Below are 12,552 nucleotides of genomic sequence, written 5' to 3'. Positions count from 1 at the left end.
TATCTTAATGACACATAAAGTCCACCATACTGGATTTGGTGCAATGGAGTCTTCCATCTTGAACTTGCCACTTCTTTAAAATAAATGTTACTACAATGTTTCTTCATAAACTGATTGACATCAGAGCAGAATTTGGTGTGTATAATCCTTTTGTGAATCTACATAACTTGGGTGTCATAAGCTTAACATGCAGTATTGCTCTGCTTAAACAATCATAATACTTTCACCTACAGAAATTTGATAACCATGTATATCTACGCTTATAGAAAAAAACATGTACAAAGTTCCATCAATTAGTCTATGGGATACTATAAAAGGTATGTTTTCATAATAACTTTAAAAACAATAGATACTATTCCCCCAAACTTTCTTGGCTGTTCAAAGAGGATGTCCAACATAAACACAACCAATTTGGTAATTTGTATTCACTGGCCTCATGCTTGGCTGACTGGCCCTGCTGACAGCTATATTTTCCAACTAGTTTTTTCCTAATTAGATTTTTCTCATGAATACTCACTTTCTGATAATCTACTATTTTCAAACAATGTTAATCACACAATTCTGTCAACTATATATGTTTTTAATTAATACTATAATATGGGAGATATTATTAAGAAGATCACTGTCAGAAGATACATTAACAAAGTTGCCAAGTTTGTCCTGAGGTGCAAGAGACAAGTTTGGCATTTGAATCGTCTTTGGCTTAAAGAGGACACGTTCTTGTGCCGCCCCAATAAACATCTGAGGTGCCAATCTTAGTAACATCTGGGGATGGTGCTATTAAAATAATTATGTTTAGGCACCTTTTAAATTATTGTGAACACTGAGCCATTACAAATGAAAGGACTACGAATGTTCTACTTTGAGGAGATGGGATCTTCCCCTTTCCTCAGGTTGTGTACGCTACCACAATATAATGCAGTATGATGAAAAATTGAAAGTAATAAAATGAGGCGATACCTCTCAATATCCAAGTTACTCGGTCTTTCAGAAAACACAGTCACTAGGCTCTAGAACAACGATAACACATAATGAGGTTATGCATATACTTACAAAATATTTTGCAATCAAAACGTGAGTGGCAACAATAAGAAAAAAATCGTAATGCAACCAGCTGTCATCGACGCAACTTCGGTTCAACTTCACGCACCAATCGCGAGAAAGACGAGTGGTTTGTTTTGTCCAATCATGGAACTGTGTGTTGAAATCTTCGCGCTTGTCAGCTGGGCAGCACCCCAGGCTTCCAACGTTGCACCGACAATGACGTCACTGGTACTAAAATGGCGGTAGTAACGTTAGCTTTGAAATTTCAAATTTCTAGTTTCTTTTTGTATGGCTTCTGAAAGTAACCTTGCCGAAATGGGGTGTTGAATCCCCTCATATATATATATTTTAAATTTACATAGCTGTAATTCCCACATATCAATAATGGACTCGGTCGTGGGGGAAGACCAGACGCTACCTCTAGACTTTAATGGGAGGTAAGCAACATAGAATAGCTAGCTAGACAGGGCACTGTTAGCACCTCTATTGCACAATTTTAAAAGTTGGCATGCTTTCTGAATAGAATATGGTTGATAACAACGGTCCTCCCCGCCCGTGAGAGGTGCAGGTGTAGTCTAACCGCAGAAACTGTGTGTTGGCAAGCTTTATACTCGGCTACAGTTAAGTTAGCTACTTGTGTGTGTTGTCCGCTTATGTTTAGCTAATGATCGATGTGGATAACGTTAAGTCGATGGAGAGCTAATGTTAGCTAGGTAGTATTAACAGAATTGTTGATTAATGACTGTTTACATGTTGTTTAGGACAGTGCCCCCTGCTTGTTTAACTAACATCACCATAGCTAGCTGCAGTTGGCTAACGTCTACCATTATTTTTATGCATTAACTATCAATAACATTAATTAATGTTACTAACGTTGGGTTACAATAGCTGTCCTAATTGCTAGCTTTTAGTAATGCTAGTAATCTAGCTAAATTAAATATTGATCTCTGATTTGGTAGTTAGACTACAGTTGAAAATGATAAACAGGCGATCTTTGAAATGTCATCTCTAAATATAGCATGCTAACATTAGTACTTGCTGAACACTCGCGTTACCTTCATTTCAGCACTGATGTGAAGCTGAGAATAGCAAGCTAATGCTAGCTAATGTTAACTACTGAACAGTTTGACAGCCAGTTAGCTAACCTAACCTTAAGTATTTAGCGAGCTTACCATACTCGCTAGCTATGAGGTTATCCAGCTCTAATCTTGAATCCCACATTAACTTCCACTAGACTTATTCACATTCGTTCAAATATGCTAGTCTAGATAGACTAGATGTGCCTACCTATTAAATCACAATTCAGCATGCGATGGGATGGGAAGTTCTGTCAGTATTTGCGCTAACATAGTCTAACTGAGTCGAAAGCGGAAATGGCAAAGTCTCTTTGCTGGGCTCGGTAACCTAACATAGTCGTCCGTTATTTGTTATTCGCTAGTCTAGATGAGTAACGTTAGCGAAGTTAAGTTAATTAAGTAGCTGCCTTGAGCAATTGTTATTTTATAGGTAGACTAAATTGATGCCTCACTCTGGATTAATGTATGTTGGTATGTAGTGCAACGTTGTAACATTACTTGTATTTGTTTATCTTGTTTAACGTTACAGTTATTAATGTATCTTTACCTTGAGCTATTTGAGCTAGCTAACCTTATGTCAAGTCATTTTGCTAATAATGCGTTCGTGCATGTGTTGATTATGTCAGCCAGCTGGCTGGCTTGCAATTCCCGTAATTCAAGACGCAAATGACTGTAGCAAGAGGTGTGCGTTACTTTGTTCTGAAACCTGACTCGCTTTTCTTGTCAATTAAATTGTAGCTGCGATGGATGCTCTGGAGGTCTTATGAACAGATTATCGAGCAGTTAAATACGCTCACTGTACAAATTGGTTAAGATGAGTTGGATTTTTCTCATTTTTGTATTTATGTCGATGAAGCTTCTGAAGAGGAAGTTACTAGTCCGTGTTGTCGTATGTGATGGCTGCTCGGGCAGAGTTAGGCACTTCAACATTCTTGTAACTACCATCGGATGTTGTGATCGCTGGTTATTTTTCTAAATACATTCCGAAAATGTTATTGGCCCATATTCTAAATGGCACTATGTTTTAGAATGTAGATATTTTGTGATATACACTGTATGAACACAGGTATCTGGACACCCCTTGGTCTGTGGCAGTTTTTCATGGTTTGGGCTAGGCCCCTTAGTTAAAGTGCAAAGGCAAATCTACAGCATACAATCACATTCTAGAAGAAGCTGCGCTTCCCCAACAGTTTTGGGAAGGCCCTTTCCTGTTTGAGCATGACAATGCCCCCAGGCACACAGCAAGATCCATATAAAAATGGTTTTGTCGAGAACAGTGTGGAAGAACTTGACTGGCTTGCACAGAGCCCTGACCTCAACCCCATTCAACACATTTGGGATCAATTTGAAAGCCAACTGCAGGTCAGGCTTAATCGCCCAATCTGTGCCCAACCTCACTATTGGTCCTCTGGCTGAACGGGAACAAATCCCTGCAGCAGTGCTCAAATATCTAGTATAAAGCTTTCCCAGAAGAGTGGAGGGTGTCATAGCAGCAAAGGGTGGGCCAACTCTATATTAATGCCCATAATTTTGGATGAGATGTTGGATGTCAGGTGTACTTTTGACCATGTTGTGCATATACCACTAAATCATTTGTTGTATGAGATAAACAACAGTTAATCTACATTTGGTGTGCTGTGCATGGAAGACAATCACATTGATATTGTATTTGGACATATGACTGGTATTTCTGTCAGACTTATTGTCTTCATTCACATGTTGAGTCTGTTATTCTCTTTGAACTGTTTTGTTTAACTTTGTGTAATTGTAATAGTTTTTAGACGGGTAGCATTGTGAGGAGACGGCTGGCTGTGGCGCCTCCCGCGCGTGCGTCTGCGTTAGGTTTGGCTACTCAGCCTGAAACTGTCAGACGTGCGTGTTTGTTTGTTTGTGTGAGAGTGACAGACGGATGCATCCATGCCATCTCTAGACCTTTCACTGTACAGGGCTCTGCTGCAGCTCTTGCAGGTGCCTGTTTATCTGCAGCAGGGTAGGCCAGGGGAAGAAGCCAGACTGAAACTGAGGCGTAACGGTGCTGGATCATTCTGCTTAGAGAGGAAGGAAGTAGTTGAGTGCGATCATGTTATTGGAGCCAAAAGCCACAGCAGTAAGGGAAAAGATGAATGTACAGTGCTATTTGTCTGTTCTGCATTGTGTCCCTTTGTGTGGAAAGGGCTGCTCATGTCCAGTATTCTTTTGCATAATTAATTTTTTTTTTTTTGATGTTGTTTAATTCAGTCTGAAGCTTTTGATCCCATGGCTTTATTTTGCTGGTATCATTGTGTTGTGTGTGCTGTCACATGGTTGCATAACTTCACTTGTCCGTGTGAACTGTCCTTGGCTGACTAAGGCTGGGGACATCAGGGCCACAGTTTGTTGTTTGTTGAATAGTAAGGCTCTTCTTTCCTTGCAAGAGCTCTCCAGCCAGTGACTGGTACATAGTGAACTGGGCCTTTGTGGAGGGCGGATAGTAGGCAAAAAATTAGCCCGTTATGCAGTGACATTCAGGTCTTTTTTCTGAGTATAGTAAACGGAGAGGGACTCATTGGCTTAATTTTAAACATGTCTATCAAAGGGGCGATCCTATTTACAGGTAGGCTACAACTTTTAAATTAGATTTTGTTGTATTTCACATTGGAAAACTGGCATGACAGTCTTGACTGTGATTTATGCCAATGGCAGTTTATGTTGTAATCCTGTATGATAAACTAGTAATTTGTTTGCATTGTAAAAATCGGATGGCCTCCCTCTGTGTGTATTATTCTGAGTGAATTCTATGATTTCAGCACCAACATGTCAAGGCTTCCTGACTCAGAGACGGCTGGTGGCAGAGGTTTTGCGATGGAAACTGTGACAGGTACAGATGTTTTGCAAAAGATGTTGTCATTATTATTATAATCATTATTAATAACAATTATATATATATATATAGCCTATATGTACATAGTTCTTATTTTTTTACAATTGTTTAAAGTTATATAGGGTGTTATGGCATTCATTGTAAGTTATAGGCTAGATCTAGTTAGCTGTATCTAATTGTTACAAATGAATGCAGTTTTTATATGCTTGTCTTCTGTTCAAAATGACTGTTGCTGGAATAATCTCTAGTTGATTTAGCTTCTTCCAATTCTGTTGGTTCAAACGCAGTTACAGTGGCTCAGACATATGTACACACAGCACTGCCCACCTCAGTAAGCAGTGGTGCAGCAGTTGTTGAGGAAAGATTTGCCTTTTGTTGTGCTAAAGTGTAATTGACTTGAACTGTGTAAAAAGAGCTTGTTTTTAAGTGACTTACAGGCCATTCAAAGTGCACATGTAAGCCTAAAGGTAAATATACGGGCGAATAACAAAATAAACACTTGCACTGTACAGCTCTGTTACTGTAACTGTAAAATGCCATGTTCATATATTTAAAGTGTTATGGAAGGCATGGAGACACCGGTGTCTGTTTATTTTGGGTTCTTCCTGAGAGAAGCTATTTGAGGCAGAACCATTTATAGATGTATGGTCATGGCAATGGCTGTGCAAATCACCGCTTGGATATATATCATAATTTTGCAGCGGTAGAAGACTATGGAATTATCAGAACTAAAATAAAAATGGGTTTTTAAAAATGGTTTATTGACACAAGAGTTTTTCTTTCACTGATCTGAAGTCCTGTGGCTCCTCTTTTCATTTCTAGCATCCATGTATCCTGGACGGAAAATGTCACCAGTCAAACCTCTCACCATGAAAGACTATGAAAACGTAAGTGGCGAATGACATTATGACCTTTAACCTCTCAACAGTGCTTTCATTGAAAAACAGCGATCTTAAGTTCATATGACGTGTTTATGTACTGAAGTAGACTTGCACAGAGATTGCTCTTACACCCTGAAAGGGGAGAACTCATTTTAGGAATGAGTCCAAGTTAGCCTCAAATTGGGCTCATGTTTGCCAAAGAAAAGTGCTGCTTCTGTGACAAGCATGTCTAGATTCTGCTGGTTTCCCCCTCTGTTTTTCTCATTTCAATTATATTGGACCATATGGCCTGAGCCTGCAATTAAATGAGAGCTGCATATTTCCATGGGTTCATTAGGGACTGCAGTCCCTGGCACTCTAATCCAGTCTGAAAGCATTGTTGAGTGTGTGTGACAGAATGGAATGTGTTAAGGTGTGACTTTTGTTCAAGATCCCTGATTGACATTAATCTAAGCTTAAAGTACCTCATTTTCTCCTGAAACCAGATCAGCAGTGTAGTCTGATACTTAATTGGACAGAATATGGCATCCTTTTTTAGGGCTCATTTGCATTATTAATAGTTAAGCTTTCCTGGAAAATCTGTAATGGAAAATATAACATGGCGGAGAATGGCACGGATGACAAATTGCAGTCATTCAGAACTGAGGGAGCAGTTTCCATAGTGTTAGATGGCATTGGGCCATACACTGATCTTATATATATATATATGTATATATAGGGCTAATAACCCTTTTCAATTTAAATGAACAATGGCTGTTATATGTTCAGATTTTCCCTGCCCCCCCCCCCCCCCCCAAAAGCACACGCACGCACACTCTTCCTCTTGATGGATGATGTTAGACTGACTAACTGTCAGTGCAGAGTGGTGCAGACTCACATCCCCCCAGATGTGGAGAGTTAAACGCCCCGGAGCACAATGATGCACAGTACTGAGTCCCCCCTCCCCCTCATCCTCCCCCCCTCCCCCTCCTCACCGCATCCTCTGGGGCCTTTGGCACACGGGTGCTTTCAGGGATACACGCACAGATCCATGTCAAATTACCGAGGTTTATCCTTAGGATGCAATGTTCCATGAAGCACATGCAGAATTTACTTGTTTAAACTTGTCTTATGTGACTCATCTTTATGTATGAATGCACTCATGAATCAAGGACCCATTTGTGATGCTTAAAAAATGCAAGGCAAAGAACCGCTTACCTCAAAAGGATAATTAATCTCCCCCAACAGTACTGTCTCGTTCTCCCGTAAAGTCGTCTGTAATAGTTTTTTTTTTGTTGTTTTTTCTCCAGCAAATCACGGGACTGAAGAAAGAAAATTTCAACCTCAAGCTGCGCATTTACTTCATGGAAGAGCGCATGCAGCAGAAATTTGACGATTCCACAGAGGATATATTCAAGACGGTGACTGGAATGAGATTGTTTTTACAGAAATATTCTCTGGACATTCATCCATTTCATGTTCCACACGTCTCCCAGCTCGGTGCTGAAGGGGCCATTACAGCTAAAAGTAGAACAAGTGCTCAAGTATAGCACCTCATTGATGGAAATATTCTGATTTCCTAGCTCAGCAAATAGTTTTATTTGAACTAATTAAATAAACTTTCTCACCTCAAAACAGGCATTTTATGAGGATTAACTTCACAAGAGGAAGCACATTATAACTGCCTAATTCTTTTACAAGTTCTCTGTTGCGATCAAATTTAGGTTCATCTGGCCTGCAACCAGAAACACCTTTATTTTTGGAATCATTTGAGTGGCTTCATTGTGCGGTGTGACCAAATTTTAATATTAAATCCACAGAAACTCTAGCAAAATGCTATATTACTACTCAGGTGTACCGCAAGTACAACAGCTTGATGTGACACCAAATATTATTTGAATGTAGGCAGAAGCATGTGAGGCTTTCATTCCTTTGGGCATGGCCATGTCTGATATCATTGCAATCCATGACCACTCACCTTGATTATTAACTCCTTATGCACATTGAAATATTTGTGAAGATATGCTTCCACTGTGTTTAAAGATTCTGAGATGTCATACAATTTGTCCTCATTCCATCAAAATTACTTTGGTAGAGTGACTATCTCTTGGATGTTTGTGTGCAGAAGGGCTTTTCTCAGAGGTTAGTTGATATTTTTTGTACCCTTCTCATAGGACTAAAACATGGTCCACAAATTGCATTCAGCTATGTTGATTTGGTTTTAATTTAGCTAAGAACATCAACTCAGTTTAATAACCTCTGTTGTGCTGCATTCATTTTAAAATGCCTTTGGGTACATTTTGTTTCTGGGTATAGTTTTAACTTTGCCTTTACATTTATTCGGTGTCATTATATGAACCGTTATATGGCTTTTCTTTGAACTGTAGGATACTGTCGGATACTTTTGCCTTTTTTGTTTTGAAATATCCTCATTAAGCTCTCATTTCATTTCCTCAGAATATTGAGTTGAAAGTAGAGGTGGAGTCCATGAAGAGAGATCTGGCGGAGAAGCAGGAGCTGCTGGTCGCTGCCTCGTAAGTGCACACTGGTCACGAAAATCATGGCATCTTTTCAGCTAAAGGTTTGGGGTCTGCAGGCCCCCTTTCACCTATTTCCAGTGAAAGAGAGCAAAATGAATAGCTGTGAATGTGTCAGAACTGCAATATCCCTTCTTTTTTATTTTTAAATGGTCACATGTGTAAATGATCCATACGCGAGTACATAAATTCTGTATTTTGAAAGCTCTTAAGTCAAAATGTGACGTCTGCATGTTTTTCTCCAGCGTAGGATTCCTGCAAAGTGTGAACAAATGGTCTGTGGTTTGTGTGATTGTGTTTTTCTTAGGGAAGCTCTGGAGAGCTTGGCTGGAAAAGAATCAGCAGAGGCCTCTCGTGCGAAACAGCAGGCCCAGAGGGAGATAGACCAGCTCAAAGACTTCTTCAACAACAGAATCCAGCAATTAGAGGAGGTAGCCACTTATCATTAGCTTTAGGCTGGATACCCAGGAAAATGAATAGGGAAGCAGTACTTTAGTAGACTTGCTCTTTGAGGATCTCAGCAGTTGGTAAAGAAAATGAAGTACAGCTGAGCGGTAGGGCTGCTAAAGAATCAGGAGATTGCATTTTTCCTTTGACTAAGTTGCTAGGTCTGATTGGATTTTCGGTTAAGGTAAAACAGCATTACCAATAAACTATAGTAAATGTTTTTGTTTGACCGGTTGTCCAAACAGTGAATAGGAGTATAGTGTTTCAAAACACTCAGCTGGGGTTATTCATCCTGAAAGTCAAAGGTTGAATGTGAAGGTTTCAGGGGCTTGTGATACATTTCTATAATAAAGGTGGGCAATATATTCTGTGGCATATTTCACATGAAGGCTGATCCCTGATAATCTTACAGTCCTGAGCTTCTTGGATGCCCACCCCGCAGTGTTGTTCTGTACCGTTTGACTGGCTTTTCCTGGTTAACCGCCCGCCCCGTTTCACTTTCCAGAATCTGAAGGCAGCTGAAGATGAGGTTGAGAAGATGGCGTCCATCGCGGAGCAGGAGAAGGTGCGCAGCATTGACATGGAGAAGCAGCTGCTGGCGATCGGCCTCTCCGGCACCTTCAAACCCTCTCCCACTCAGGACCTACACCATGCCCTGCAGGAGAAGAACAGGTCTGCACCACCTCATGCTTTTACCTTTTACCATCCAAGCTGGATTCAGTGACATCACACCCAAAGGAAGTCACCTCAGTCACACATGGCAGCAATTATGCCAGCTTGACACTCTGTCCTCAGGCACAGATTTGGTTAAGGCTCTACTGTGGCTTCCTGATGTCCTGTCCTTCTGCTCCACATTATTAGAATTAGTGTGGTAGGACCTCAGAACCTGATCATAGTAAATGCGGATGTAATTAGTTTTTGAATTTGGAGATGGCTGCTAAATTGAGCACTCTCTCTTTTATTTTGCAATAGCATCATTGAGCAGCTGAAACTTTCATTGAAGAACCAGGAGTCGGTGATTGAGCAATTGAGGAAGACCTCTAATGACCCGGGTACTGGGGATACACAGGCTTCTGAGCACATCTCACAGCTTTCTGCTCTCATTAGCCAGAAGGATGGGGAGCTTCAGGTATGGGCGTTTCTCTGCTCTCATTGGTGTTATTCTCTGGGAGGTTAATGTTGAAATCTTGAGGTGTCGTCTTATAGCAACCATAATATGCTAGAATGAAAGATGTCTTACCATCATAAATGCTGTACGTTTTCTTCACAGGCTCTGAGAGAGGGACTTGAGCATGAGAAGGCCCGGAATGAAAGAGAAATGCAGGTTGGGTTTTGTTTTTTCTTGTTTAATGGAAAATACTAAAAATGATGTGTGCTTGCAGCAAAGGGAGTGTGTGTTACCTCAACATTGGGCCTTTAAAAGGAACACTAATCTTGAACAGGGGACAGGATCCATTTTGTTTCTTTACTGCGTGTCTGTAGTGATGTGGCAGGAACAAGCCCTAAGGTCAGGACTCTGTTCCTTTTCTTGCAATACTGTGTTTTGTCACATAACCTTCTGTGCTCCCTGACTCATTTTATCCTTGCCAGAGAATGGATATGTCCTGTGATCCTGAAAGGCTTGTGTGTGGCAGCATCTATGAAGGAAATGTATTTTGTCATGTATTGATTTTTGCCACATTTTTTGAAGGAGTGCCAGAGGCACACTCTTTTGTGTAATGTAGGACAACACTAGGTTTCCATCCTGCATGGTTGCCACTGGGAAGGAAAGAAAGCAGGTTGTGTCTAGAGCGGGAGTTAAGACTCAGACAAAATAAAATACCACCAAACATGACATCAGTGCAGAAAAGGAGCTGTGGTATTCAAGTGGGTATCACATGAAATGGTGGGTTGCACTGAATCTGCATTTCATAATTGTGCACTCCCGTGTCCCTTTGAATCCAAATGAACCATGACACGATGTGAGAAATGTGTAGTGTAACCCCTCTGGGAGGATAATTTAATTCCTGCCGGATAGTGTATCCAGGAAGTGTAAAGGTCGTGTTGTGGAGCAGGTCATATTGTTGAATTATGGAGTGTTCTGCCTCAGTTAGAATTGTGATTGCCGCTGTGGTGACCCAGATGCTTTCCTCTGTGAGCCTGTTAGTGTTGGAGAGGCTGGCTGTAACCTGAGGCAGTTGTGGCCATAACGTCATTTGTTCAGGCGCAGATGATTTGGTGCTGGCCTCTTTCAGAAGACCGCTGATGGCATTTGCACATTGTTCACCTCAGTGAACACTGCTCGACAGGGTGCAGTACATGGGCACGCAGTCTGTATAAGAGTGCTGTGTTCTGAGAAGCAGCTTGTCCATCAGAGAGTTCAGGCCCAGTGTCCTCTCTGCCTGGGTCCTCACTCAGTATGGACAGCTGGTGACAGTGAAGGCAGGCAAGACCGTGTCTCTAATCTTCACTTGCGGATTTGAACTGCGTGACCAATAGGTGTGCACTGGTACACAAAAATTTCGGTTTGGGATGTACCTCGGTTTTAATTTTGTGGTACTGGAGAGGAAAAAATGAAATGCGAAATATCAAATTGCTTTTGATTTATTATGAAAATGTGGGTACACAGTGGCAAACCTGATATAATTTCTTGCTGGACAAAAGGCACATTAACATTTTTTTTTCTTCTTAAATATTCATGTAACACAGTAATACAAAAACAGTATGTTAATATTGTTCCAGTTGTAGTTTGCTTAAAGCATTGGCAGGTTTGTATAATGCTTAAACCCCCATTCTCTCCAACTGAGTACGATCGCAGATCCACTGTGATAAAAACCCCACTGGCGGTGGTTATTGCTGTAGCCAGGTGTGCATGTGCAGCGAGAGGCTGCTTGAATGAAGGGCCTGAACTCCAGCCTGCTGTTTTATCGCTGCAGTAATGGGCATATGCAGGTAATGCCATCGCAGATGAATTGGCAAGTTTGACATGTAGCCAGCGACATACCCGATTTCAGAAACATGCTGGTGTCAATGATATGGCAGGGTCCTCAAGCCCTGGCTTCTCATTCTGGTTTGCTGTAATGATGAAGCTGGACTGAGCTAACATCTGGCCCCTTTTTCAGATATTAAGTCATCGGTGGGAACCCAGAGTTTAGAATTTATTTCAAGTTGAGCCAAGGAAAGATCGGCATGTGTGTTAAAACAAGACTGTGTGGTTCACTGTGTGTAGTGAAAGGTTAGGTACAAGTACCTAGTGGCCAATGAGACTAGAACCAGGCTGAGAATGAGCCATGGGCTTTACGCCACAGTTATATAGCATTCCCACGTGCCTCACGAGTGGTGAAAACGGAAGACTTGGCTGCGATTAGCATGTACATGTGTGACGAGTTGTATTTCTTTCTTTCAGGCGCTAAGAAAATAGTTATAGAGAGAAGTGCTTATTACATTACATTACATTACATTACATTACAGGCATTTGGCAGACGCTCTTATCCAGAGCGACGTACAACAAATAAACGCTTATAAACGATTACTCATCATTGAAAACCTGAATGTCGTTTCAGAGCTTGGCTGATCGGCAGAATGAGGTGCCCCGGCTGGAAGCTGCCTCGAGACAGCTGGACGAGGAGCTGCGGGGCGCCAGGGGTGCAGTCCAAAATCTAACCAAGACCCTGGAGGACACAGAAGGCCAGAACAAGGTTACCACCTGAACTTTTACTGCTACTGCAGCAAGTAAAAATATGAGACTC

General features: G+C 41.2%; 1 protein-coding gene across 12 annotated transcripts in view; it reads left to right on the top strand.

Moving 5' to 3' along the window:
- The first annotated feature begins 1,240 nt into the window (after nt 1-1,240).
- cdk5rap2 (CDK5 regulatory subunit associated protein 2) overlaps nt 1,241-12,552 on the top strand; it is a 35,688-nt gene continuing 24,376 nt past the window's right edge. For 10 of the 12 annotated variants that reach the window (XM_064308670.1, XM_064308671.1, XM_064308674.1 and 7 more), the window contains exons 1-10: nt 1,241-1,481; nt 4,907-4,977; nt 5,803-5,867; nt 7,151-7,261; nt 8,298-8,374; nt 8,685-8,808; nt 9,330-9,496; nt 9,797-9,953; nt 10,095-10,148; nt 12,367-12,501. In XM_064308670.1, coding sequence (XP_064164740.1) covers nt 1,429-1,481; nt 4,907-4,977; nt 5,803-5,867; nt 7,151-7,261; nt 8,298-8,374; nt 8,685-8,808; nt 9,330-9,496; nt 9,797-9,953; nt 10,095-10,148; nt 12,367-12,501 — 1,014 coding nt within the window. In that variant the 5' untranslated portion in view covers nt 1,241-1,428. Of the gene's footprint in view, nt 1,482-1,569; nt 2,592-2,638; nt 4,714-4,906; nt 4,978-5,802; nt 5,868-7,150; nt 7,262-8,297; nt 8,375-8,684; nt 8,809-9,329; nt 9,497-9,796; nt 9,954-10,094; nt 10,149-12,366; nt 12,502-12,552 lie in introns of those variants that run through there. The other 2 variants (XM_064308668.1, XM_064308669.1) reach the window with 2 other exon arrangements.

Source organism: Anguilla rostrata, chromosome 14 (assembly GCF_018555375.3).
Source record: "Anguilla rostrata isolate EN2019 chromosome 14, ASM1855537v3, whole genome shotgun sequence".
In the NCBI taxonomy this organism is placed as follows: domain Eukaryota; kingdom Metazoa; phylum Chordata; class Actinopteri; order Anguilliformes; family Anguillidae; genus Anguilla; species Anguilla rostrata.
This window is presented reverse-complemented; position numbering and strand designations above follow the sequence as displayed.